Source organism: Somniosus microcephalus, unplaced genomic scaffold, assembly GCF_052327205.1.
Source record: "Somniosus microcephalus isolate GS21.2 unplaced genomic scaffold, FLI_Smic_1.0 scaffold4, whole genome shotgun sequence".
Taxonomy (NCBI): domain Eukaryota; kingdom Metazoa; phylum Chordata; class Chondrichthyes; order Squaliformes; family Somniosidae; genus Somniosus; species Somniosus microcephalus.
In genome coordinates this window covers 2,845,860-2,871,879 of record NW_028225191.1, presented here as the reverse complement: position 1 = coordinate 2,871,879, position 26,020 = coordinate 2,845,860, and the positions used below count along the sequence as shown (strand labels likewise).

The 26,020-nt window shown below is 50.2% G+C and overlaps 1 protein-coding gene across 1 annotated transcript; it reads left to right on the top strand.

Annotated features, from left to right (window-relative positions):
• The first annotated feature begins 1,121 nt into the window (after window positions 1–1,121).
• LOC147084056 (uncharacterized) lies at window positions 1,122–24,609 on the top strand. Its single transcript, XM_085979944.1, has 3 exons — window positions 1,122–1,132; window positions 6,761–8,270; window positions 24,604–24,609. Exons 1-3 carry the CDS (start codon window positions 1,122–1,124, stop codon window positions 24,607–24,609), a joined length of 1,527 nt encoding a protein of 508 aa, XP_085836070.1.
• The last annotated feature ends 1,411 nt before the right edge of the window (window positions 24,610–26,020 follow it).

Genomic DNA, 26,020 nt, shown 5'->3' with positions numbered 1-26,020 from the left:
GAGAGAGAGAGAGGAGGAAGAATGCTGGTCTTTGTCCCTTTAAAAGTGTCTGCCCACCAAAACGTTCACAGCACCAGGGCTCTTTGTTCTGGATAAAAGTCGAAAAGAGAAAAGGTTCACTTATTTTTCAATGAATGCAGTTGATGAATAGCCTTGCAATAAAGGTAATGCAAAGGAATAAACACTCACAAGCTGGGTTTTTTCCACCCCCTCCCCTTTAACAGCTCCTGCAGACAATGAAAGCAGGAAAGCGGCCTGCAGCCCACCGAGGTCCCGCCCCCCTCCCTCCCGCGCTGCCATTGGTTGGAGGACCGTCAGCCCACCCGGTCCTCCCAGCGTTTTCCGCGCTCCTGATTGGCGGGCGCCTCGCGTCAATCACCCCTCCCTCCGATTACGCGCTGACGCCAGCACGCAACGCCCAGGGGTCGCTTGGATCGGCGCACGCCACCGCAAGGTAAAAAAAAGACACCCCACACAAATGAGGAAAAGCAAGAATAATAATAATGATCGCACTTTAGAGGGGAGGAGGTTCGGGGAATTAAAGAGTGTTTTCAATTTGTTTCGCAAAAAAAAATATTTGAAAAGCTTCCCAACGGTGCGAGGCGGGCTGCGCATGCGCTCCAGCCAGCCTTTGACTCCCCACGTGGGCCCGGGTGCCGGACACGCCCACTTGCCTTCCCCTGCACCAATCACAGCGCGGGCAGGCGCTACTATCAATCGCCGCCTGTCAATTACCCTCTTCCCCCTCGTGGTGTCGATTGACAGTGGTGTCAGCCAATGAGGTGCAGGAAGGGGTGGGACCAGGGCCTCCTAGCAGCAGACGGAAGGCCGGGCCCGGGGAAGAGGCGGAATCAGCGGCCGGGGTAAAGTAAAGTGTTGAGGAATCGATTTAAATCGAGGTGAGGGGGTAGCGGAGAGCGAGATTATAAAGTAAAATACGAGAAAAACCAAACCTGAGAGTCGGGCGGGCGGGACCTCCGCGGACATCGAACGGAGCGGATTGAGTTGCGCGGGGTGGCGGAGTGAGCCGGAGCAATGTGATTCTGACTGACGGGAGCGCTGACCAATAGGAAGAGGGTTCAGCTGGAAGGACTGAATTGGGCGGCCTGGTCCGCCAACCAATGGCGGCGCGGCAAGGGGGCGGGACCTTCCTTCCCCGGCGCTGAGGCTCGGGCCCGATTGTGACGTCTTCATAGGAAGAGGCCTGTCAGGTGGATGGAGGCCGGCCCGGGCCTGTGACTGACGGGAGCTCTGACCAATAGGAAGAGGACTGAACTGGGCGGCCTGGTCCTCCAACCAATGGCGGCGCGGCAAGGGGGCGGGGCCTCTCCAGCTCAGGTGCGCTGGGGACGATTGTGACGCGCTGTCCCGAGGTGAGAGCAGCTCAGTCAGCACAGAGCTGGGGCTGGAATCTGGGAGAGGGGCCACAGGCAGCGGGCCTGGCAAAGGGGCACAAGCTTCACAATACAAGCTGCTTTCAAATGCACAATTGTTTCCTACAGACAGCCTTGGTCACTCTGCAAAAAACACTGTTTAACAATTCATCATAACTCCCCTGCTTTAGGAGAGGCGTAGAGTGCAAAAAGCAAGGAAGTTATGATGAAACTGTGTGAAAGACTGGAGTCAGCTGTGGCTCAGTAGATAGCAGAGTCAGAAGGTTGTGGGTTCAAGTCCCGCTCCAGGGACTTGAGCATATAAAGCGAGGCTGACACTCCAGTGCGGTGCTGAGGGAGCGCCGCACTGTCGGAGGGGCAGTACTGAGGGAGCGCCGCACTGTCGGAGGGGCAGTACTGAGGGAGCGCCGCACTGTCGGAGGGGCAGTACTGAGGGAGCGCCGCACTGTCGGAGGGGCAGTGCTGAGGGAGCGCAGCACTGTCGGAGGGGCAGTACTGAGGGAGCGCCGCAGTGTCGGAGGGGCAGTGGGAGCGCCGCACGGTCAGAGGGGCAGTACTGAGGGAGCGCCGCACTGTAGGAGGGGCGGTACTGAGGGAGCGCTGCACTGTCGGAGAGGCAGTACTGAGGGAGCGCCGCACTGTCGGAGGGGCAGTGCTGAGGGAGCGCCGCACTGTCGGAGGGGCAGTACTAAGGGAGCGCCGCACTGTCGCAGGGGCAGTACTGAGGGAACGCCGCACTGTCAGAGGGGCAGTACTGAGGGAGCACCGCACTGTGGGAGGGGCAGTACTGAGGGAGCGCCGCACTGTCGGAGGGGCAGTACTGAGGGAGTGCCGCACTGTCGGAGGGGCAGTGCTGAGGGAGCACCGCACTGTCGGAGGGGCAGTACTGAGGGAGCGCTGCACTGTTGGAGGGGGAATACTGAGGGAGCGCCGCACTGTTGGAGGGGCAGTACTGAGGGAGCGCTGCACTGTCGGAGGGGCAGTACTGATGGCGCGCCGCACTGTCGGAGGGGCAGTACTGAAGGAGCGCTGCACCGTCGGAGGGGCAGTACTGAGGGAGCGCCGCACTGTCGGAGGGGGAATACTGAGGGAGCGCCGCACTGTCGGAGCGGCAGTACTGAGGGAGTGCCGCACTGTCGGAGGGGCAGTGCTGAGGGAGCACCGCACTGTCGGGGCGGCAGTACCGAGGGAGCGCTGCACTGTCGGAGGGGCAGTGCTGAGGGAGCGCTGCACTGTCGGCGGAGCAGTACTGAGGGAGTGCCGCACTGTCGGAGGGGGAGTACTGAGGGAGCGCTGCACTGTCGGAGGGGCAGTACTGAGGGAGCTCCGCACTGTCGGAGGGGCAGTGCTGAGGGAGGGCCGCACTGTCGGAGGGGCAGTACTGAGGGAGCTCCGCACTGTCGGAGGGGCAGTGCTGAGGGAGTGCTGCACTGTCGGAGGGGGAATACTGAGGGAGCGCCGTACTGTCGGAGGGGCAGTACTGAGGGAGCGCCGCACTGTCAGAGGGGCAGTACTGAGGGAGCGCTGCACTGCCGGAGGGTCAGTACAAAGGGAGCGCCGCACTGTCGGAGGGGCAGTGCTGAGGGAGCGCCGCTCTGTCGGAGGGGCAGTACTGAGGGAGCGCCGCACTGTCAGAGGGGCAGTACTGAGGGAGCGCTGCACTGCCGGAGGGTCAGTACAAAGGGAGCGCCGCACTGTCGGAGGGGCAGTGCTGAGGGAGCGCCGCTCTGTCGGAGGGGCAGTACTGAGGGAGCGCCGCACTGTCAGAGGGGCAGTACTGAGGGAGCGCTGCACTGCCGGAGGGTCAGTACAAAGGGAGCGCCGCACTGTCGGAGGGGCAGTGCTGAGGGAGCGCCGCTCTGTCGGAGGGGCAGTACTGAGGGAGCGCCGCACTGTCGGAGGGTGAATACTGAGGGAGCGCCGCACTGTCGGAGGGGCAGTACTGAGGGAGCGCCGCACTGTCGGGGGGGCAGTACTGAGGGAGCGCCGCACTGTCGGAGGGGCAGTACTGAGGGAGCACCATACTGTCGGAGCGACAGTACTGAGGGAGCGTTGCACTGTCGGAGGGGCAGTACTGAGGGAGCGCCGCACTGTCGGAGGAGCAGTACTGAGGGAGCGCCGCACTGTCGGAGGGGCAGTACTGAGGGAGTGCTGCACTGTGGGAGTGCCAGTGCAGAGGGAGCACTGCACTCTCGGCGGGGCAGTACTGAGGGAGCGCCGCACTGTCGGCGGGGCAGTACTGAGGGAGCGCCGCACTGTCAGCGGGGCAGTACTGAGGGAGCGCTGCACTGTCGGCGGAGCAGTACTGAGGGAGTGCCGCACTGTCGGAGGGGGAGTACTGAGGGAGCGCCGCACTTTCGGAGGGTCAGTACTGAGGGAGCGCCGCACTGTCAGAGGGGCAGTACTGAGGGAGCGCTGCACTGTCGGAGGGGCAGTACTGAGGGAGCGCTGCACTGTCGGAGGGACAGTACCGAGGGAGCGCCGCACTGTCGGAGGGGCAGTACCGAGGGAGCGCCGCACTGTCGGAGGGGCAGTACCGAGGGAGCGCCGCACTGTCGGAGGGGCAGTACTGAGGGAGCGCCGCACTGTTGGAGGGTCAGTACTGAGGGAGATGTGCACTGTCGGAGGGGCAGTACTGAGGGAGCACTGCACTGTCGGCGAGGCAGTACTGAGGGAGTGCCGCACTGTCGGAGGGGCAGTACTGAGGGAGCACTGCACTGTCGGAGGGGCGGTGCTGAGGGAGCGCTGCTCCATCGGAGGGGCATTATTGAGGGAGCGCCGCACTGTCGGAGGGGCAGTACTGAGGGAGTGCCGCACTGTCGGAGGGGCAGTGCTGAGGGAGATGTGCACTGTCGGAGGGGCAGTACTGAGGGAGCGCCGCACTGTCGGAGGGGCAGTACTGAGGGAGCGCCGCACTGTCGGAGGGACAGTGCTGCGGCAGTGCCGCACTGTTGGAGGGGCAGTAATGAAGGAGCGCCGCACTGTCAGAGGTGCCGTCCTACGGATGAGATGTTAAACCGAGGCCCCCGTCTGCCCCCTCAGGTGGATGTAAAAGATCCCATGGTGCTATTTCGAAGAAGTTATCCCCGGTGTTTTGAGCCCAATATTTATTCCTCAATCAACATGACGAAAAAACAGATTATCTGGTCATTATCACATTGCTGTTTGTGGGAGCTTGCTGTGCGCAAATTGGCTGCTGCGTTTCCCACATTACAACAGTGACTACACTTCAAAAGTACTTCATTGGCTGTAAAGTGCTTTGGGACGTCCGGTGGTCGTGAAAGGCAGTTAAAAAGGCAAATGGTATGCTGGCCTTCATTACAAGAGGATTTGAGTACAGGAGTAAAGAAGTCTTACTCCAATTATATCTTCTTCTTCTTAGGCAGTCCCTCGGAACCGAGGATGACTTGCTTCCACATTAAAAATGAGTTCTCGGGTGTAAGGGTAAACCGGGAGAGCTTCTTCTCCCTGAGACGGACCCTCTGATATAAAGGGTCGACTGGATCCATGTTTATCTGTAATTTAAACAGAGGTCTGGTCGTCTTCCGAGCTCTTTCCCCTAGAGGAGAGGGTAGAATGGGGGTCTTTAGTGTTAAATGGTTTCACCTGGGTCCATTGCTTCCATGGCATACCCATCGGTTCCTGTAGACAAACACACGTATCACTTGTCATTAATACAGTACATGGCCCCATCCAACGGGCCCCATTCCCTTTCTTCCGATAACTTGCGTCATTACTTGTTGACCTATTCTGGGCAACTCGTCTGGTTTAAGTCCAGCATTCTGCCTTTCTAGATCTTTAATCTGTTGTTGGTTCCTTACTACTTTATTTAGTGCTTGTACCTCCTGATTTAGTTGTACTAATTATCGCCTTAATCTTTCTTGCACTGGTCCTAAATACATACTTTAGTTCTGTCTTCACAAAGGAGGACACAAATAACCTTCCAGAGATGTCGGGGAACATAGGGTCTAATGAAAGGGAGGAACTGAATGAAATCAGTATTTGTAGGGAAATGGTGTTAGGGAAATTGATGGGATTGAAGGCTGATAAATCCCCAGCGCCTGATAATCTACATCCTAGGGTACTTAAGGAAGTGGCCCTAGAAATAGTAGATGCATTGCTGGTCCTCTTCCAAAATTTGATAGACTCTGGAACAGTACCCATGGATTGGCAGGTAGCTAATGTTAGCCCACTATTCAAAAAAGGTGGTAGAGAGAAAATGGGGAATTACAGACCGGTAAGCCTGACATCGGTAGTGGGGAAAATGCTAGAGTCCATTATAAAGGATGTAATAGCAGAGCACTTGGAAAAAAGTGACAGGATCGGACAAAGTCAACATGGAGGGTCCCTAAACTTACATAGAAACATAGAAGATAGGAGCAGGAGTAGGCCATTTGGCCCCTCGAGCCTGCTCCGCCATTCAATGTTCAAGTTTCTGGAGTGGGACTTGAACCCACAACCTTGTGCCTCAGAGGCGAGAGTGCTACCCACTGAGTCACTGGCTGACACTAAAGAACAAGCAGTTCTGACGAACGGTCATCAACCTGAAACGTTAACTCTGTTTCTCTCTCCACAGATGCTGCCTGACCTGCTGAGTATTTCCAGCATTTTCTGTTTTTATTGAAGAAACGAGGGAGTGATTGCTGACAGGAGGAATGTTGGGTCGTCCTGCGCATGCGCACCTCCCTGGCGGCTGAGGCGAAACACCGACTCGTCCCCATCTGAGCCGCTCACGCGTACCAGATGTTGCGGCTCCGCATGCGCGCCCGATGTTCCAACCGCGGGGTTTTGTGTGCTGAGCATGCGCGTTGTGGACCGATTGGGACGGGCGATTATGGAGCAGGAGGGAGAGCGCGGGGGCCATGAGCACATGTGCAGGACTCAGAGTCAACAGAGTGCTTTCTGGAGCATTGGGGCTTGTGGGTATTACAGCCGCCATTACTGCTGATCCTTTCAAACAACCTGTGCAGCAGCTGGGGCCTGAAAATCAGCTTCACTGCCCCTAGGGTCAGAAAGGGGAAAATTAAACAACAGTTTGCCTCTGATCCTTTTCTGATCTCAATTTACAGGGTTATAGAAGTGGAGCAGTTACAGGCGGGAAGCTCAGACCAAACATCACGTCAAGATCTGACAGAGTCGCTCGATTCATCAGGACCTGAATATCATCGGCCTTTGCACATGGAAGGAGAAAGCAGCGATCGCAGCGATGACAAACCGCACAAGTGTTCGGTGTGTGGACGAGGATTCAGCCGATCGCCTGACCTGGCGAGACACATACACCGTCACACCGGGGAGAAACCGGGTGAAGGTGGGGACGGTGGGAAGGGATTCAGTTCCCCGTCTACGTTGGAAGTTCAACGGCGCAGTCACACCAGGGACAGTCCGTTCACCTGCTCCGTGTGTGGAAAGGGATTTGTTTGTTCATCCCACCTGCAAACACACCAGCGAGTTCACACTGATGAGAGACCATTTCAGTGTTCTGACTGTGGGAAGAGCTTTAAAAGCCCCGGGCATCTGAAGAAACACCAGCTTGTTCACACTGATGAGAGACCATTTCAGTGTTCTGACTGTGGGAAGAGCTTTAAAAGCACTGGGGTTCTGAAGCGACACCAGCTTGTTCACACTGATGAGAGACCATTTCAATGCTCTGACTGTGGGAAGAGCTTTAAAAGCCCTGGGGAACTGAAGGAACACCAGCTTGTTCACACTGATGAGAGACCATTTCAGTGTTCTGACTGTGGGAAGAGCTTTAAAAGCACTGGGGATCTGAAGCGACACCAGCTTGTTCACACTGATGAGAGACCATTTCAATGTTCTGACTGTGGGAAGAGCTTTAAAAGCCCCAGGGAACTGAAGGAACACCAGCTTATTCACACTGATGAGAGACCATTTCAGTGTTCTGACTGTGGGAAGAGCTTTAAAAGCCCCGGGGAACTGAAGGAACACCAGCTTGTTCACACTGATGAGAGACCATTTCAGTGTTCTGACTGTGGGAAAAGCTTTAAAAGCACTGGGGATCTGAAGCGACACCAGCTTGTTCACACTGATGAGAGACCATTTCAATGCTCTGACTGTGGGAAGAGCTTTAAAAGCGCCAGGGAACTGAAGCAACACCAACTTGTCCACACTGATGAGAGACCATTTCAGTGTCCTAACTGTGGGAAGAGCTTTAAAATCCCCCGGGAGCTCAAGCTACACCAGCTTGTTCACACTGATGAGAGGCCGTTTAAATGTTCTGACTGTGGGAAGAGTTTTAAAAGCTCCGGGAGTCTGAAGGGACACCAGCTTGTTCACACTGATGAGAGACCATTCACCTGCTCCGAATGTGGGAAGGGATTCACTCAGTCATTCAACCTCCTGTCACACCAGCGAGTTCACACTGGGGAGAGCCCGTTCACCTGCTCCATGTGTGGGAAGGGATTCACTCATTCATCCAACCTCCTGTCACACCAGCGAGTTCACACTGGGGAGAGACCATTCACCTGCTCCATGTGTGGGAAGGGATTCACTCATTCATCCACCATGCAGACACACCAGCTTGTTCACACTGACGAGAGACCCTTTAAATGTTCTGACTGTGGGAAGAGTTTTAAAAGCTCCGCGGAGCTCAAGCGACACCGGCTCCTCCACACTGGAGAGAGGCCATTCACCTGCTCCATGTGTGGGAAGGGATTCACTCTGTCATCCACCCTCCTGTCACACCAGCTTGTTCACACTGACGAGAGACCCTTTAAATGTTCTGACTGTGGGAAGAGCTTTAAATGCTCCCGGGAGCTGAAGAAACACCAGCGTGTTCACACTGACAAGAGACCCTTTAAATGTTCTGACTGTGGGAAGAGCTTTAAAAGCTCCGGGGATCTGAAGGAACACCAGCGAGTTCACACTGACGAGAGACCGTTTCAGTGTTCTGACTGTGGGAAGAGCTTTAAAAGCTCTGGGGATCTGAAGGAACACCAGCGAGTTCACACTGACGAGAGACCGTTTCAGTGTTCTGACTGTGGGAAGAGCTTTAAAAGCTCCGGGGATCTGAAGGAACACCAGCGAGTTCACACTGACGAGAGACCGTTTCAGTGTTCTGACTGTGGGAAGAGCTTTAAAAGCTCCGGGGATCTGAAGGAACACCAGCGAGTTCACACTGACGCGAGACCCTTTAAATGTTCTGACTGTGGGAAGAGCTTTAAAAGCTCTACGAGCCTTAAGAGACACCAGCGTGTTCACACTGATCATCGAATCTAACAGCACAGAAGGAGGTGATTCGGCCCATCCTGTCTGTGCCGGCTCTTTGAAAGAGCTGTCCAATTTAGTCCCAAACCCCAGCTTTATCCCCAGAACTCTGCAAACTAGTCCTCTTCAAGTACGTGTACAATTACCGTTTGAAAGTTCCTGTAGAACCTGATTCCAGCATCCTTTCAGATGGTGCGTTCCAGATCTTAACAACCCTCTGTGTGAAAACAATTCTCCTCATTTCCCTCTAGTTCTTTTAGCAACTATTTTAAAGCTGTGACCTTTGGTTACCGACCCACTTGCCAGAGTGAACAGTTTCTCCCTACTTGCTCGATCAAAACCACTCATCATTTTGAACACCTCTATTAGGTCCCCTCTTAACCTTCTCTGCTCTAAGGAGAACAATCCCAGCTTCTCCAATCTCTCCACATATCTGAAGTCCCTCATCCCTGGTACCATCCTGGTGAACCTCCTCTGTACCCTCTCCAAGGCCTTGACATCCTTCCTAAAGTGTGGTGCCCAGAACTGTACACAAGACTCCAGCTGAGGCCAAAACCCTGCAGCTGTACAAAACCCTGGTTAGACCACACCTGGAGCACTGTGAGCAGTTCTGGGCATCACACCTTAGGAAAGATATATTGGCCTTGGAGGGAGTGCAGCGTAGGTTTACCACAATGATACCTGGACTTCAAAGGTTAAGTTACGAGGAGGGATTACACAAATTAGGGTTGTAATCCCTAGAATTTAGAAAGTTAAGGGGTCGTCTGATCGAAGTTTTCAGGATATTAAGGGGAACAGATAGGGTAGATAGAGAGAAACTATTTCCGCTGGTTGGGGATTCTAGGACTTGGGGCATAGTCTAAAAATAGAGCCAGATCTTTCAGGAGTGAAATTAGGAAACACTTCTACACACAAAGGGCGGTAGAAGTTTGGAACTCCATTCCGCAAATGGCAATTGATGTTAGATTATTTGTTAATTTTAAATCTGAGATTGATAGGTTTTTGTTACCCAAAGGTATTAAGGGATATGGGCCAAAGGCGGGTGTATGGAGTTAGATCACAGATCAGCCATGATCTCATTGAATGGCGGAACAGGCTTGAGGGGCTGAATGGCCTCCTCCTGTCCTATGTTTCTCACTAGTGATTTGTAAAGGTTTAGTGTAACTTCCTTGTTTTTGTATTCAATGGCACTATTTACAAAGCCAAGTATCCCACACACTTTCTGAACCGCCTCACCAACTTGCCGCGGCACTTTCTAAGATTTGTGAACATGGACCCCCAGGTCCCTCTGCTCTTGCACCCCCTCAAACTAGTCCCATTTAGATTATACGGCCTCTCCCTGTTGTTTCTCCCAAAGTGCATCACTTCACACTTATCCTCATTTAATTCCATCTGCCTTGTGTCTGCTCATTTCACAGTCTGTCTCTGTCCTCCTGAAGTCTGCTACTACTATGCTCACTATTTACTACGTTGCCAAGTTTTGTATCATCTGTAAACTTCAAACTTGTACACCTATACCCAAGTCCAGGTCAGTTATATATCACAAGAAAAGCAATGGTCCTAATCCCGACCCCTGGGGAACCCACTGCATACTTCCCTCCAGTCAGAAAAACATCCCTCAGCACTGCTCACTGTCTCCTATCCCTCAGCCAATTATATACCCAAATTACCATCAGCCCTTTAATTCCCTGTGCTTCTATTCTCCAAGTAGGTCTCTTGTGTGGTACTTTATCAAATGCCTTTTGAAAGTCCTTAAGAACATAAGAAATAGGAGCAGGAGTGGGCCATACGGCCCCTCGAGCCTGCTCCGCCATTCAATAAGATCATGGCTGATCATCGACCTCAACTCCACTTTCCCGCCCGATCTCCATATCCCTTGATTCCCCTAGAGTCCAACAATCTATCGATCTCAGCCTTGAATATACTCAAAGACTCAGCATTCACAGCCCTCTGGGGCAGAGAATTCCAAAGATTCACAACCCTCTGAGTGAAGAAATTCCTCCTCATCTCAGTCTTAAATGGCCGACCCCTTATCCTGAGACTATGACCCCTAGTTCTAGACACTCCAGCCAGGGGAAACAACCTCTCAGCATTCACCCTGTCAATCCCCTTCAGAATCTTGTATGTTTCAATGAGATCACCTCTCATTCTTCTAAACTCCAGAGAGTATTGGCGCATTCTACACAATCTCTCCACACAGGACAGCCCTCTCATCCCAGGAATCAATCTAGTGAACCTTTGTTGCACCGCCTCCAAGGCAAGTATATCCTTCCTTAGATAAGGAGACCAAAACTGTGCACAGTACTCCAGGTGTGGTCTCACCAAGGCCCTGTACAATTGTAGCAAGACTTCCTTACTCTTATACTCCAACCCCCTTGCAATAAAGGCCAACATGCCATTTGCCTTCCTTATTGCTTGCTGTACCTGCACGCTAGCTTTCTGTGTTTCTTGCACGAGGACACCCAAATCTCTCTGAACACCAACATTTGAAAGTTTCTCACCATTTAAAAAATATTCTGTTTTTCTATTCTTCCTACCAAAGTGAATAACCTCACATTTCCCCACATTATACTCCATCTGCCACCTTACTGCCCACTCACTCAGTCTATCTATATCCCTTTACAGACTCTCTGTGTTCTCCTCACAGCTTACTGTCCCACCTAGCTTTGTATCATCAGCAAACTTGGATACATGACACTCGGTCCCTTCATCTGGGTCATTAATATAGATTGTAAATAGCTGAGGCCCCAACACTGATCCTTGCGGCACCCCACTAGTTACAGCCTGCCAACCTGAAAAAGATCCATTTATCCCTACTCTCTGTTTTCAGTCCGTTAACCAATCCTCTATCCATGTTACTATATTACCTCCAACCCTGTGAGCCCTAATCTTGTGTAATAATCTTTTATGTGGCACCTTGTCGAATGCCCTTTGGAAATCCAAATATACTGCATCCACTGGTTCCCCTTTATCTACCCTGCTAGTTACATCCTCAGATAACTCTAATAAATTTGTCAAACCCGATTTCCCTTCCATAAAACCATGTTGACTCTGCCTACCCATGTTATGATTTTCTAAGTGCCCTGATACACCTTCCGTAACAATGGATTCCAGCATTTTCCCAACGACTGATGTCACGCTAACTGGCCCGTCATTCCCTGTTTTTTCTCTCCCTCCTTTCTTGAATAGCGGTGTTACATTTGCGACCTTCCAATCCGCTGGGACCATTCTAGAATCTCGGGAATCTTGGAAGATCAAAACCAATGCATCCACTGTCTCTTCAGCCACCTCTTTTAGAACCCTAGGATGTAGGCCGTCAGGTCCAGGGGATTTGTCGGCTTTTAGTCCCATTAGTTTCTCTAGTACTTTACATTAAGTTCCTCACCCTCATTAAACCCTCGGTTCCCCACCATCTTTGGTATGCTTTTGTGTCTTCTACTGTGAAGACAGATACAAAATATTTGTTTTATCGTTTCTGCCATTTCCTTATTCCCCATAATAATTTCTCCTGTCTCTACCTCTAAGGGACCAACGTTGTCAGCTGTGGCTCAGTGGGCAGCTCACTCGCCTCTGGGTCAAAGGGTGGTGGGTTCAAGTCCCACTCCAGAGACTCGAGCACATAAAGCTAGGCTGACCCTCCAGTGCAGTGCTGAGGGAGTGCGGCACTGTCGGAGGGGCCGTCTTTCGGATGAGACCTTAAACCGAGGCCCCGTCTGCTCTCTCGGGTGGATGTAAAAGATCCCATGGCAGTATTGTGAAGAAGAGCAGGGGAGTTATCCCCGGTGTCCAGGCCAATATTTATCCCTCAACCAACATAACAAAACCGATTATCTGGTCATTATCACATTGCTGTTTGTGGGAGCTTGCTGAGTGAAAATTAGCTGCTGCATTTCCCACATTACAACAGTGACTACACTTCAAAAAGTAAAGCGCTTTGAGACATCCAGTGGTTGTGAATGGCGCTATAGAAATGCAAGTCTTTCTTTACTTTTGCTACTCTCTTCCTTTTTGATGCTTTTGATTTAATGATTAAACATTTAAGAAATTATTGCAGTGACAAAGGCTGTCTGAAACTGGAGGAAATTTGTCTTTAAATAATCTTTTAAAAATTTTTTTTAATGTAAAATTGAACATTTTATTTACAGTGAATGACATTTACAGAGCTCAGGTCTCAGCTCTTTGTACAAAGTCACAAGCCCTCATGCTTACAAGGCAGGGGTCCCAGTCTCTACAAGCTTCTTGGTCGTCTTCACTTGTTCATCCGGATAATGGGTCTCCAGGAATTCACACAGATGAGGGTCGGCGCTCCCAGTGGAGGGTTTGTGCAGATCCAGCAGACTCTGGTTGACATTCTTCTCCATCTGCAGGGCTCTCTGCATCGCCGAGCGGAGCCTCTCGCTCTCCCGGCCGAACAAGTGGACTGTAATGAAATTTAAAAACTTAAATTAATTTTTGAAACTTATCAAATTAAATTAAATTCACCCCGGCCAGGGTGACAATGCACTCCAGTCCCCGCAGCACCCACCGGTCTCGGAAGGTCTCAAGTGTGCCGGCAGACACCACGTGCTCCATCTCCAGGGCCACCCGGGCATGAACATGGCCACGGAAGAGGGGCAGGCAATCAGGCCGAAGGACCCCCTCGACCGCCCGCTGCCTGGACCTGTTTATGGCCACTTTCATCAGGCCCAGGAGCAGTCCTATGAGGAGGTCCTCCACCCTGCCCACTCCCCTCCGCACCGGGTGACCAAAGATCAGGAGCATGGGACTGAAGTGCAGCCAAAAATCGAGGAGCAGCCCCTTCAAATAGTGAAAGAGGGGCTGCAACCTCTCACATTCCACATAAATATGGAACACGGACTCCTCCAGGCCGCAGAAATAGCAAGCAGCCTGGGAGTCTGTGAACTTATCCAAAATCTTATTGCACGGGACTGCTCCATGCAACACCCTCCAGGCCAAGTCCCCAATAGATAAAGGGAGGACTCCCGCACAGAGAGCCCTCCATTGGGGACCTCTGCCTCTGCTGGACGGCAAGATGGCATGCCAAGGCGTGTCCGGACAGCAGGCGAAGATGACAAAGTGGAGAGTGTGCAGGAGCAGCCCATACAGGAAACCCCTCCGCGCAGAACTAAACATCACGGAGGGCATTTCCCTGAGATGGCTCAAGTTGAGAGGCGCCGGTTCCCGAGAGGGGTTTTGGGGCCGTGCGCTGATGAGGAATTCCGTCTGAACGGGGGTCAGTTCGGACGGGACCACCCCATGTGCTTGAGCCTCCTCGATACACCTAGTGGAGTTGGGGCCCAGTGCCGCGGGATCACGGGTGTCAGACGCACCACCTAAGCTCCTACCTTACCTGTCAAGAGGGAAGGAGCTGTCTGTCACATCAGGATGCCTCCTTTGGGGCATGCGAGTGATCATACCACCAAAGCTGCGGAAACATGTCCTCAACGAGCTGCACTCAGGACATTGTGGTATTGTCCGGATGAAGGAGCTGGCACGAAGCTACTTCTGGTGGTCCGGTTTGGATCATGAAATTGAAGTTGAAGCGAAATCATGCCCATCATGCGAGACAACCAGGGATACGCCAAGAGCAGCGCCACTGCATCCATGGGAATGGCCAGCGACACCGTGGCAACGGATCCATTTGGACTTCGCAGGACCAGTGGAAGGAACGATGTTCCTGGTCGCGGTGGACTCCCATTCCAAATGGCCGGAGGTTGCAGTAATGTCCACTACCACTACGGAGAAAACCCTCGAGACTCAGAGAGATGTTCGGGGGATTTGGTCTGCCGGAGCAGATCGTAACCGACAATGGAACACAGTTCACATCCCAGGAGATGGAGGAGCTCCTCAAGAGCAATGGAATCCAGCACACATTCTCCGCACCTTATCATCCATCCATGAATGGATTGGCGGAGAGATTTGTCAGAACGCTGAAATGCGCGTTGAAAGCTGCAAGAAGTGATGCTCCTCTAAAGCAGCGCCTGAATGCTTTCTTGCTGAAATACCGAAACACGCCTCATGCTACGACTAGAGCATCTCCTGCTTACCTACTCATGGGAAGGCAGCTATGGACACGCCTTGATCAAGTCAGCAGACGAGCTCAGAGGTCCAAAGAACGACACTTTGTGGTGGGGGGCAAAGTCCTCGCGCATAACTACACCACCCCGGAGTGGTGGGTCCCGGCTACGGTCATTCAAAAGACGGGCCCCGTTTCATACCGAGTCCGCACCGGAGACGACCGAACATGGAGACGGCATGTAGACCAGTTACTGCCAAGACAGTCGCCACAGGTTACCCAAGAAACATAGGATCAAGGACCTGCTGGGGGCTCCAGCCGGGACTGGTCGTCTGACCGAGATGGTGGCACCATCCACTCTTGTGCCATCGAGGGAGGAAGCCACGCCTGCAGGGTCATGGGAGAGCCAGCCAGAGCCTGCTCCTGAGACTAGGCGTTACCCCCAAAGAGAAAGGCAGCCTCCAGAGCACCTTAGTTACAGTTAGTGCTAACCTGTGTGTATGGGGCAGAATAATCCCCAGGGTTAGCGGAGTGTAGAGGCAGTCTACCATCTCTTCCAAAGTTATAGTCATTTTCAGTTACTCTGTTTTGTGGACATTCTATTTTAAGGGGGAGGAAATATGTTGTGTATTTTGAATGTGTATTAGAATTGCCCACATGGGATACCGTAGTGGTGATTTGCAATGCACTATGGGAAATGTAGTGCATAGAGTGAAGAAGCACATTGTAAATAAAATGGCCGTTAACTAAACTCTCCACCCCGGAGTCCTTCTTAATTGTTATATAGATAAGGGTATAAAACCCCTTGAGACACAACACTTGGGCTGATAAGTGGCAGGTAACATTCGCACCACACAAGTGCCAGGCAATGACTATCACCGACAAGCAAGCATCTAACCACCGCCCCTTGACATTCAACGGCATTACCATCGCTGAATCCCCCACCATCAACTTCCTGGGGGGTCACCATTGACCAGAAACTTAACTGGACCAGCCACATAAATACTGTGGCAACAAGAGCAGGTCAGAGGCTGGGTATTCATGGCGAGTGTCTCACCTCCTGACTCCCCAAAGCCTTTCCACCATCTACAAGGCACACGTCAGGAGTGTGATGGAATACTCTCCACTTGTCTGGATGAGTGCAGCTCCAACAACACTCAAGAAGCTCGACACCACCCAAGACAAAGCAGCCCGCTTGATTGGCATCCCATCCACCACCTTAAACATTCACTCCCTCCACCACCGGTGCACCGTGGCTGCAGTGTGTACCATCTACAAGATGTACAGCAGCAACTCGCCAAGGCTTCTTCGGCAGCACCTCCCAAACCCGCGACCTCTTCTACCTAGAAGGACAAGGGCAGCAGGTGCAGGGGAACACCTGATCGAATACACATATCCCTGAAGGCAGCAGGACAGGTAGAGGAGGTGGTTAAAAAGGCATATAGGATACTTGCCTTCATTAGCTGAAGCATAGAATATAAGAGCAGGGAGGTTATAATGGAGCTGTACAAAACGCTAGTTAGGCCACAGCTTGAATACTGTGTGCAGTTCTGGTCGCCACACTATAGGAAGGATGTGATTGCATTGGAGAGGGTGCAGAGGAGATTCACCATGATGTTACCTGGACTGGAGCACTTCAGCTATGAAGAGAGACTGGACAGGCTGGGGTTGTTTTCCTTAGAGCAGAGAAGGCTGAGGGGGGACCTGATTGAGGTGCACAAAATTATGAGGGGCATAGATAGGGTAGATAGAAAGGAACTTTTCCCCTTAGTAGAGGGGTCAATAACCAGGGGGCATAGTTTCAAGGTAAGGGGCAGGAGGTTTAGAGGGGATTTTAGGAAAAACTTTTTCACCCAGAGGGTGGTTGGAATCTGGAACTCACTGCCTGAAAGGGTGGTAGAGGCAGGAACCCTCACAACATTCAAGAAGCATTTAGATGAGCACTTGAACCGCCATAGCATACAAGGCTACGGACAAAGTGCTGGAAAATGGGATTAGAATAGACAGGGCTTGATGGCCGGTGTAGACACGATGGGCCGAAGGGCCTCTTTCTGTGCTGTATAACTCTATGACTCTATGACCACCAACTCCAAGTCAAACACCATTCTAACTTGGAAGTATATTGCCATTCCTTCATCGTCACTGGGTCAAAGTCCTGGAACTCCCTCCCTGACAGCACTGTGGGAGTACCTTCACCACACGGAGTGCAGCGGTTCAAGAAGGCGGCTCACCACCACCTTCTCAAGGGCAATTAGGCATGGGCAATAAATGCTGGCCTTGCCAGCGAAGCCCACATCCCATGAATGAATTTAAAAAAAACTTCATCCCATAACACGCGTACAAGGGCTCAGTAATGTTTAATTCATCAGAAAAAGACAAAGTACAACAACATACTGGTCAGCTTAACAGAGTCTCATCATATTTATGAGGCCACAAACTTAAAATAGTCACTAATAAATCCAGTAATGAATTCAGGAGAAGTGTCTTTACCCAGAGAATGGTGAGAATGGGGAACTCGCTACCACAGGGAGTAGTTGAGATGAACAGCACAGATGGATTTATGGGGAAGCCACACAAGGGAGAAAGGAATGGGAGGATATGTTGATCGGGTTAATTGAAGTAGAGTGGGTGTGGAGCATAAACACCGGCATGGACCAGTTGGGCCGAATGGCCTGTTTCTGTGCTGTACATTCTATGTAACACCATCAACAATCAATCGAAGGGAATCATCAGCACAACAGATTGATAGATTAAACAGCAGTCCAAGAATTTATAAAACATTCATCCATTCCATGTTCATGTCACCCCAGCTGTCTCCAGGGCCCTGTGCTACAGAACAGTGTGAACTCACTGGTGTCTCTTCAGCTCCCCGGAGCTTTTAAAGCTCTTAGCACAGTCAGGGCATTTAAATGGTCTCTCATCAGTGTGAACAAGTTGGTGTCTCAGCAGGTGGGATGACCGAGTGAATCCCTTCCCACACGGAGCAGGTGAACGGCCTCTCCCCGGTGTGAACTCGCTGGTGTCTCTTCAGCTCCCTGGAACTTTTAAAGCTCTTAGCACAGTCAGAGCATTTAAATGGTCTCTCATCAGTGTGAACAAGCTGGTGTGTCAGCAGGTTGGATGAGTGAGTGAATCCCTTCCCACACACTGAGCAGGTGAACGGCCACTCCCCAGTGTGAACCAACTGGTGCACCTTCAGATTCCCAGAGGTTTTAAAGCTCTTCCCACAGTCAGAACATTTAAATGCTCTCTCATCAGTGTGATATTGCTGGTGTGTCAGCAGGTTGGATGACCGAGTGAATCCCTTCCCACACACGGGGCAGGTGAACGCCCCCTCACTGAACGTCCTCTCACCAGTGTGAACTCGCTGGTGTTCCTTCAGATTCCAAGAGGTTTTAAAGCTCTTCCCACAGTCAGAACATTTAAATGGTCTCTCATCAGTGTGAACTTGCTGGTGTCTCAACAGGTTGAATGACTGAGTGAATCCCTTCCCACACACGGAGCAGGTGAACGCCCCCTCACCAGTGTGAAATCGCTGGTGTTTCTTCAGATCGATAGAGGTTTTAAAGCTTTTCCCACAGTCAGAGCATTTAAATGGTCTCTCATCGGTGTGAACCAACTGGTGTCCCTTCAGATCCCTAGAGGTTTTAAAGCTCTTCCCACAGTCAGAACATTTAAATGGTCTCTCATCAGTGTGATATTGCTGGTGTGTCAGCAGGTTGGATGACCGAGTGAATCCCTTCCCGCACACGGAGCAGGTGAACGCCCTCTCACTGAACACCCTCTCACCAGTGTGAACTCGCTGGTGTTCCTTCAGATCCCCAGAGGTTTTAAAGCTCTTCCCACAGTCAGAACATTTAAATGGTCTCTGATCAGTGTGAACTTGCTGGTGTCTCAACAGGTTGGATGACTGAGTGAATCCCTTCCCACACACGGAGCAGGTGAATGGCCTCTTCCCAGTGTGAACTGGCTGGTGTTTGTTCAGATTCCCAGAGCTTTTAAAGCTCTTCCCACAGACAGAACATGTAAATGGTCTCTGATCGGAGTGAACTCGCTGATGTTGCTTCAGCTCCCCGGAGCTTTTAAAGCTCTTCCCACAGGCAGAACATTTAAATAGTCTCTCATCAGTGTGAACTCGCTGGTGTGTCAGGAGGTGGGCTGACCGAGTGAATCTCTTCCCACACACGGAGCAGGTGAACAGAATCTCTCCTGCTCTCTCCAGCTGGTGTCTCTTCAGATCCTGGGACGTTTTAAATCTCTTCCCACAGTCAGAACATTTAATGTGAACAAGCTGGTGTCTCAGGAGGGTGGCAGAATGAGAGAATCGCTTCAAAAACACAGAGCAGGTCAATGGTCTCTCATTGGTGTGGACAAGCTGGTGTCTCAGCAGCACGGAGGGTGCAATTAATCCCTTCCCACACACGGAGCGGGTTAAAGGTCTCTCCCTAGTGTGATCTTGTTGGTGTATCATCGGAGTGGATGACTGAGTGAATCTCTTCTGGAACACGGGGCCGGTGAACGGGCTCTCCCCAGTGTGTAGCCACTGCTGTTGCTTTAGGTACTTGTATATTTTGAAGCTCTTCCCACACTCAGAACATTTAAAAGGTCTCTCATCAGTGTGGACTCGCTGGTGTGTCAGCAGATTGGAGGAGCGACTGAATCAGGTCCTGATGAATCGAGCGACTCTGTCTGTTCTTGACGTGATGTTCGGTCTGAGCGTCCTGTCTGTAAATGCTCCACTTCTAAAACCCTGTAAAAGGAGTGTAGAAAGGCGTAAGAGGGAGAATGTTGCCTCATGTCCCCCTTTCCCAGCCCAGGGGCAGTGAAGCTGATTTTCAGACCCCAGCTGCTGCACAGGTTACATACGAACATACGAATTAGGAGCAGGAGTAGGCCACTCGGCCCCTCGAGCCTGCTCCGCCATTCAATAAGATCATGGCTGATCTGATTACTCCACATTCCCACCTACCCCCGATAACCTTTCACCCCCTTGCTTATCAAGAATCTATCTACCTCTGCCTTAAAAATATTCAAAGACTCTGCTTCCACCGCCCTCTGAGGAAGAGAGTTCCAAAGTCTCACGACCCTCTGAGAAATAAATTCTCCTCATCTCTGTCTTAAATGGGCGACCCCTTATTTTTAAACAGTGACCCCTAGTTCTAGATTCTCCCACAAGAGGAAACATCCTCTCCACATCCACCCTGTCCAGACCCCTCAGGATCTTATATGTTTCAATCAAGTCACCTCTTACTCTTCTAAACTCCAGCGGATACAAGCCTAGCCTGTCCAACCTTTCCTCATAAGACAACCCGCCCATTCCAGGTATTAGTCTAGTAAACCTTCTCTGAACTGCTTCCAACGCATTTACATCCTTCCTTAAATAAGGAGACCAATACTGTACACAGTGCTCCAGATGTGGTCTCACCAATGCCCTGTATAACTGAAGCATAACCTCCCTACTTTTGTATTCAGTTTCCCTCGCAATAAACAACAACATTCTTAGCTTTCCTGATTACTTGTTGTACCTGAATACTAACCTTTTGCGATTCATGCATTAGGACACCCAGATCCCTCTGCATCTCAGAGCTCTGCAATCTCTCACCATTTAGATAATATGCTTCTTTTTTATTCTTCCTGCCAAAATGGACAACTTCACATTTTCACACATTATACTCCATTTGCCAGATCTTTGCCCACTCACTTAACTTATCTATATCCCTTTGTAACCTCCTTATGTCCTCTTCACAATTTACTTTCCTACCTATCTTTGTGTCATCAGCAAATTTAGCAACCATGCCTTCGGTCCCTTCATCCAAGTCATTTATATAAATTGTCAAAAGTTGAGGTCCCAGCACTGATCCCTGTGGCACACCACTCGTTACATCTTGCCAACTAGAAAATGACCCATTTATGCCTACTCTCTGTTTCCTATTAGCTAGCCAACCTTCTAGCCATGCCAATATGTTACTCTCTAAACCATGAGCTTTTATTTTCCGCAATAACCTTTGATGTGGCACTTCATCAAATGCCTTCTGGAAATCTAAGTACAGTACATCCACCGGTTCCCCTTTATCCACAGCACATGTTACTTCCTCAAAGAACTCCAATAAATTGGTTAAACATGATTTCCCTTTCACAAAACCATGTTGACTCTGCCTGATTACCTTGAACTTTTCCAAGTGCCCTGCTATAACGTCTTTAATAATAGCTTCTAACATCTTTCCTATGACAGATGTTAAGCTAACTGGCCTGTAGTTTCCTGCTTTCTGTCTCCCTCCCTTTTTGAATAAAGGAGTTACATTCACTATTTTCCAATCTAATGGAACCTTCCCCAAATCTAGGGAATTTTGGAAAATTAAAACCAATGCATCAACTATCTCACTAGCCACTTCTTTTAAGACCCTAGGATGAAGTCCATCAGGACCCGGGGACTTGTCAGCCCACATCTCCAACAATTTGCTCAGTACCACTTCCCTGGTGATTGTAATTTTCTTGAGTTCCTCCCTCCCTTCCATTTCCTGATTTACAGCTATTTCTGGGATGTTACTTGAATCCTCTATAGTGAAGACTGATGCAAAATACCTGTTCAATTCAACTGCCATCTCCTTATTCCTGGGCCTTGGGACAGGGTCACTGGCAAGGCTTGGAAGCTAAGCAGAGCCAGGCCTGGTTAGTACCTGGAGGGGTGACCATCAGGGAAGACCAGGTGCAGAAGGTCACGGAAGGAGCCCTGAGGAGGGGCGGTTGGTGAGAAGGTCACGGAAGGAGCCCCGGGAGGGGCGGCTGGTGAGCAGGCCCGGGCGTTGGGCTGAAGATTGTCGGACAGGAGGAATGGTGGAAATGGAATGGCGGCGCGCACAGACGCAGCGGCTTTGCTTCTCCCAGGACGGTGCTATTTACGTTTAATGTTAATGTTATTTGTACTGGACTCATGGGAGCTTGCAAGATCACATTTCGTTGTTCATGTACTTGTGCATTGTACAATGACAATAAAGTTGAATTATTATTATTATTTTCCATTATTAATTCCCCAGTCTCACTTTCTATAGGACCAGTGCTCACTTTGTTAACTCTTTTCTTTTTAAAATATCTATAGAAACTCTTACTATCTGTGTTTATATTTCCAACTAGCTTTCTCTGGTACTCTCATTTTTCTCTCCTTATTAATCTTTTAGTCATTCTTTGCTGTTTTTTATATTCTGTCCAATCTTCTGACCTGCCAGCCATCTTTGCACAATTATATGCTAAGTTTGATACTATCTTTAACTTTTTTAGTTAACCACGGATGGTGGGTCCTCCCCTTGGAAATTTTCTTTCTCGTTGGAATGTATCTATTCTGTGTATTCTGAAATATCCCCTTAAATGTCTGCCACTGCGACTCTATTGACCTATCCCTTAACCTAATTTGCCTGTTCACTTTAGCTAGCTCTGCTTTCATGCCCTCTTAATTGCCCTTATTTAAGTTTAAAATACTAGTCTTGGACCCATTCTTCTCTCCCTCAAACTGAAGGTAAAATTCAATCATATTATGATCGCTGCTACCTAGGGGTGCCTTCACTATGAAGTCATTAATTAATCCTATCTCATTGCACAATACCAGGTCTAGTATAGCCTGCTCTCTGGTTGGTTCCAGAACGTGCTGTTCTAAGAAACTATCCCGAAAACATTCTATGAACTCCTCATCTAGGTTACCTTTGCCCATCTGATTTTTCCAGTCTATATGTAGATTAAAATCCCCCATGATTATAGCCATACCTTTCTGACAAGCTCCCATTATTTCTTCCTTTATACTCCATCCTACCGTGTGGTTACTGTCAGGGGGCCTGTACACCACTCCCACAAGTGACTTCTTGCCTTTATCATTTCTCATCTTAACACGCAGGTGCAGCAAGCAATTAGGAAAGCAAATGGTACGTTAGTCTTTATTACAAGAGGATTGGAGTATAAGAGTAAAGTCTCACCGCAATTATATAGGGCCTTGGTGAGACCACACCTGGAGTACTGTGTACAGTTTTGGTCTCCTTACCTAAGGAAGGATATACTTGCCTTAGAGGGAGTGCAACGAAGGTTCACCAGACTGATTCCTGGGATGGGGGGATTGTCCCATGAGGAGAGATTGAGGAGACTGGGCCTATATTCCCAGGAATTTTGAAGAATGAGGGGTGATCTCATTGAAACAGCTACAATTATTACAGGGTTTGACAGGGTAGATGCTGGGAGACTGTTTCCCCTGGCTGGGGAGTCTAGAACCAGGGGTCACAGTCTCAGAATAAGGGGTCGGCCATTTAGGACTGAGATGAGGAGAAATTTCTTCACTCAGAAGGTGGTGAATCTTTGGAATTCTCTGCCCCAGAGGGCTGTGGAGGCTCAGTCATTGAGTATAATCAAGGCTGAGATCGATAGATTTTTGGACTCATGGGGAATCAAGGGATATGGGGATCGGGCGGGAAGGTGGGGATGAGGTAGAAGATCAGCCATGATCTTATTGAATGGCGGAGCAGGCTCGAAGGGCCGAATGCCCTGCTCCTATTTCTTATGTTCTTAAGAAAGCTGTTTGCTATAGCCTGCTGCCCCACGACAAATACACAGAGGATTTCAGTTATGTGGAGAGACTGGAGAAGCTGGGATTGTTCTCCTTGGAGCAGAGAAGGTGCAGTGGAGATTTAATAGAGGTGTTCAAAACAGGAAGGGTTTTGATAGAGTAAATAGGAGCATGGGAACAGGAGGAGGCCATTCAGCCCCTCCGGCCTGTTCCGCCATTCAATGAGATCATGGCCGATCTGTGTCTTAACTCCACCCACCTGCCTTGGCTCCATATCCCTTTGCTCCCTTGTCTAGCAAAAATCTATGGCTCTGGGATTTAAAATGATTTATTGAGCTGGCATCGACTGCTTCCTGTGGGAGAGGGTTCCACACTTCTACCACCCTTTGTGTGAAGAAGTGTTTCCCAACTTCTCTCCTGAATGGCCTGGCTCTGATTTAAAGGTGATGTCCCCTTGTCCTCGACTGCCCCACCGGCGGAAAAAGTTTCTCTCTATCTACTCTACCAATTCCTTTCAAAATCCTAAAATCCTCAATCACTCCTTAACCTTCTAGATTCCAGGGAACACAAGCCTAGTTTATGTAATCTCTCCTCATAATCTAACCCTTGGAGCCCGGGTAACATTCTGGTGAATCTGTGCTGCACTCCTTCCAAGGCCAATATACCCTTTCTGAGGTGCGGTGCCCAGAACTGTACACAGTGCTCCAGGGAGTTCCTGGGAGTTAATGTGCGTAGGTCCCTGAAGGTGGCAGGACATATTGAGAGAGTGGTTAACAAAGCATATGGGATCTTGGGCTTCATAAATTGAGTACAAAAGTAGAGAAGTTATGCTGAACCTTTATAAAGCACTGGTTAGGCCACAACTGGCGTATTGCGTCCAGTTCTGGTCACCACACTTTAGGAAGGATGTGAAGGCCCTTGAGAGGGTGCAGAGGAGATTTACCAGAATGGTTCTGGGGATGGGGGATCTTAGCTACAAGGACAGGTTGGAGAAGCTGGATTTGTTTTCATTAGAGCAAAGGAAGTTGAGGGGTGATTTGATAAGATTATGACCGGTTTGGATAGGCTAGACGGGGAAAGGCTGTTCCCACTAGTTGATGGTACAAGGACTAGGGGACACAGATTTAAGGTTTTGGGCAAGAGATACAGGGGGGGTGTGAGGGAAAACTTTTTTACGCAGCGAGTGGTGATGACCTGGAACTCGCTGCCGATGGAAGTGGTGGAAGCGGAGAAACTGAATGTTTTCAAGGGGAGACTGGATAGGCAGCTGAGGGAAATAAACTTGCAGGGCTACGGGGATAGAGCGGGGGAGTGGGACTGACTGGATTGTATACAGAGAGCCGGCACGGACTCGATGGGCCGAATGGCCTCCTTCTGTGCCGTTATGACTCTGTGACTCTCTGGGCTCTAACCCGGGCTTTGTATAGCTGTAGCTTATAAGGAGAAACTGTTTCCAGTGGCAGGAGGGTCAGTAACCAGAGGACACAGATTTAAGGTCATTGACAAAAGAACCAGAGGCGAGGTGAGGAGAATTTTATTGACGCAGCGAGTTGTTGTGATCTGGAATGCGCTGCCTGAAAGGGCGGTGGAAGCAGAGTCAATAATAACGTTCACTGGGGAATTGGATAAATACTTGAAGGGGAAATATTTTCAGGGCTATGGGGAAAGAGCAGGGGAGTGGGACTAAATGGAGAGCTCTTTCAAAGAGCCGGCACAGGCACGATGGGCTGAATGGCCTCCTTCTGGGCTGTATGATTCTAGGAGCCACTCCTAGAGTGGAGTGGTGCCCGCAGGGATCGCTCGGCAGGAAATTGGGAGGAGGTGGTACACACGCAGACAGCACCTGATTTCGAGACGCTGTCCTTTTAAAATTGGTCCTCCACAGGCAAGGAGGGACTCGGTCCCTTTAATGAAAATCACATTGAAAAGAAGAGTCCCTGTCCCTTTAAGAGCCCTCCGCCCACCATTCCCACCTTTTTGGTAAAGTCTTTGAAATTAATAATAAAAGTTCATGCAGAAAAAATGTGAGTGTGTGTCTGACTGTATTTTAGTGAGTATCTGTGTCTGTGTGACCGTATGTATGTGTGTCTGTGTAGAATAGCATCATAGAATGATGCCGCACAGAAGGAGGCCATTCGGCCCATCGTGCCTGTGCTGGCTCTTTGAAAGAGCGATCCAATTAATCCCACTCCCCCTGCTCTTTCCCCAAAGCCCTGTAAATGTTTTCCCTTCAAGTACTTAGCACAGTCTCTTTTGAATTATAATATCGAATCTGCTTCCACCGCCCTTTCAGGCAGCGCATTCCAGATCACAACAACTTGGTGTAAAAATCTGTTTCCTCATGTCACCTCTGGTTCTTTTGCCAATCGCCTTAAATCTGGTTTCTGTCCCTTCAGCCATTGGAAACGGTTTCTCCTTATTTACTCTCTCAAAATCCATCCTGATTTTGAACAACTCTATCAAATCTCCTCTTAATCTTCTTTGCTTAAGGAGAACAACCCCAGCTTCTCCCGTCTCTCCACGTAACTCAAGTTCCTCATCCCTGGTCCCATTCTCGTAAATTTCTTCTGCACCCTCTCTTAGGCCTTGACATCCTTCCTAAAGTGTGGTGCCCAGCGGAAGCCTAGCCAGTGTTTTATAAAGGCTTAGCATAACCTGCTTGCTTTTGTACTCTATTCCTCTATTAATAAAGTCAAGGATCCTGTCTGCCTTTTTAACAGCCTTCTCAACTTGTCCTGCCACCTTCTAAGATTTGTGTACATACCCCCCGAGGCCTCTCTGTTCCTGCACCCTCTTTAAAACTGGACCATTTAGTTTATATTGCCTCTCCTCATTCTTCCTACC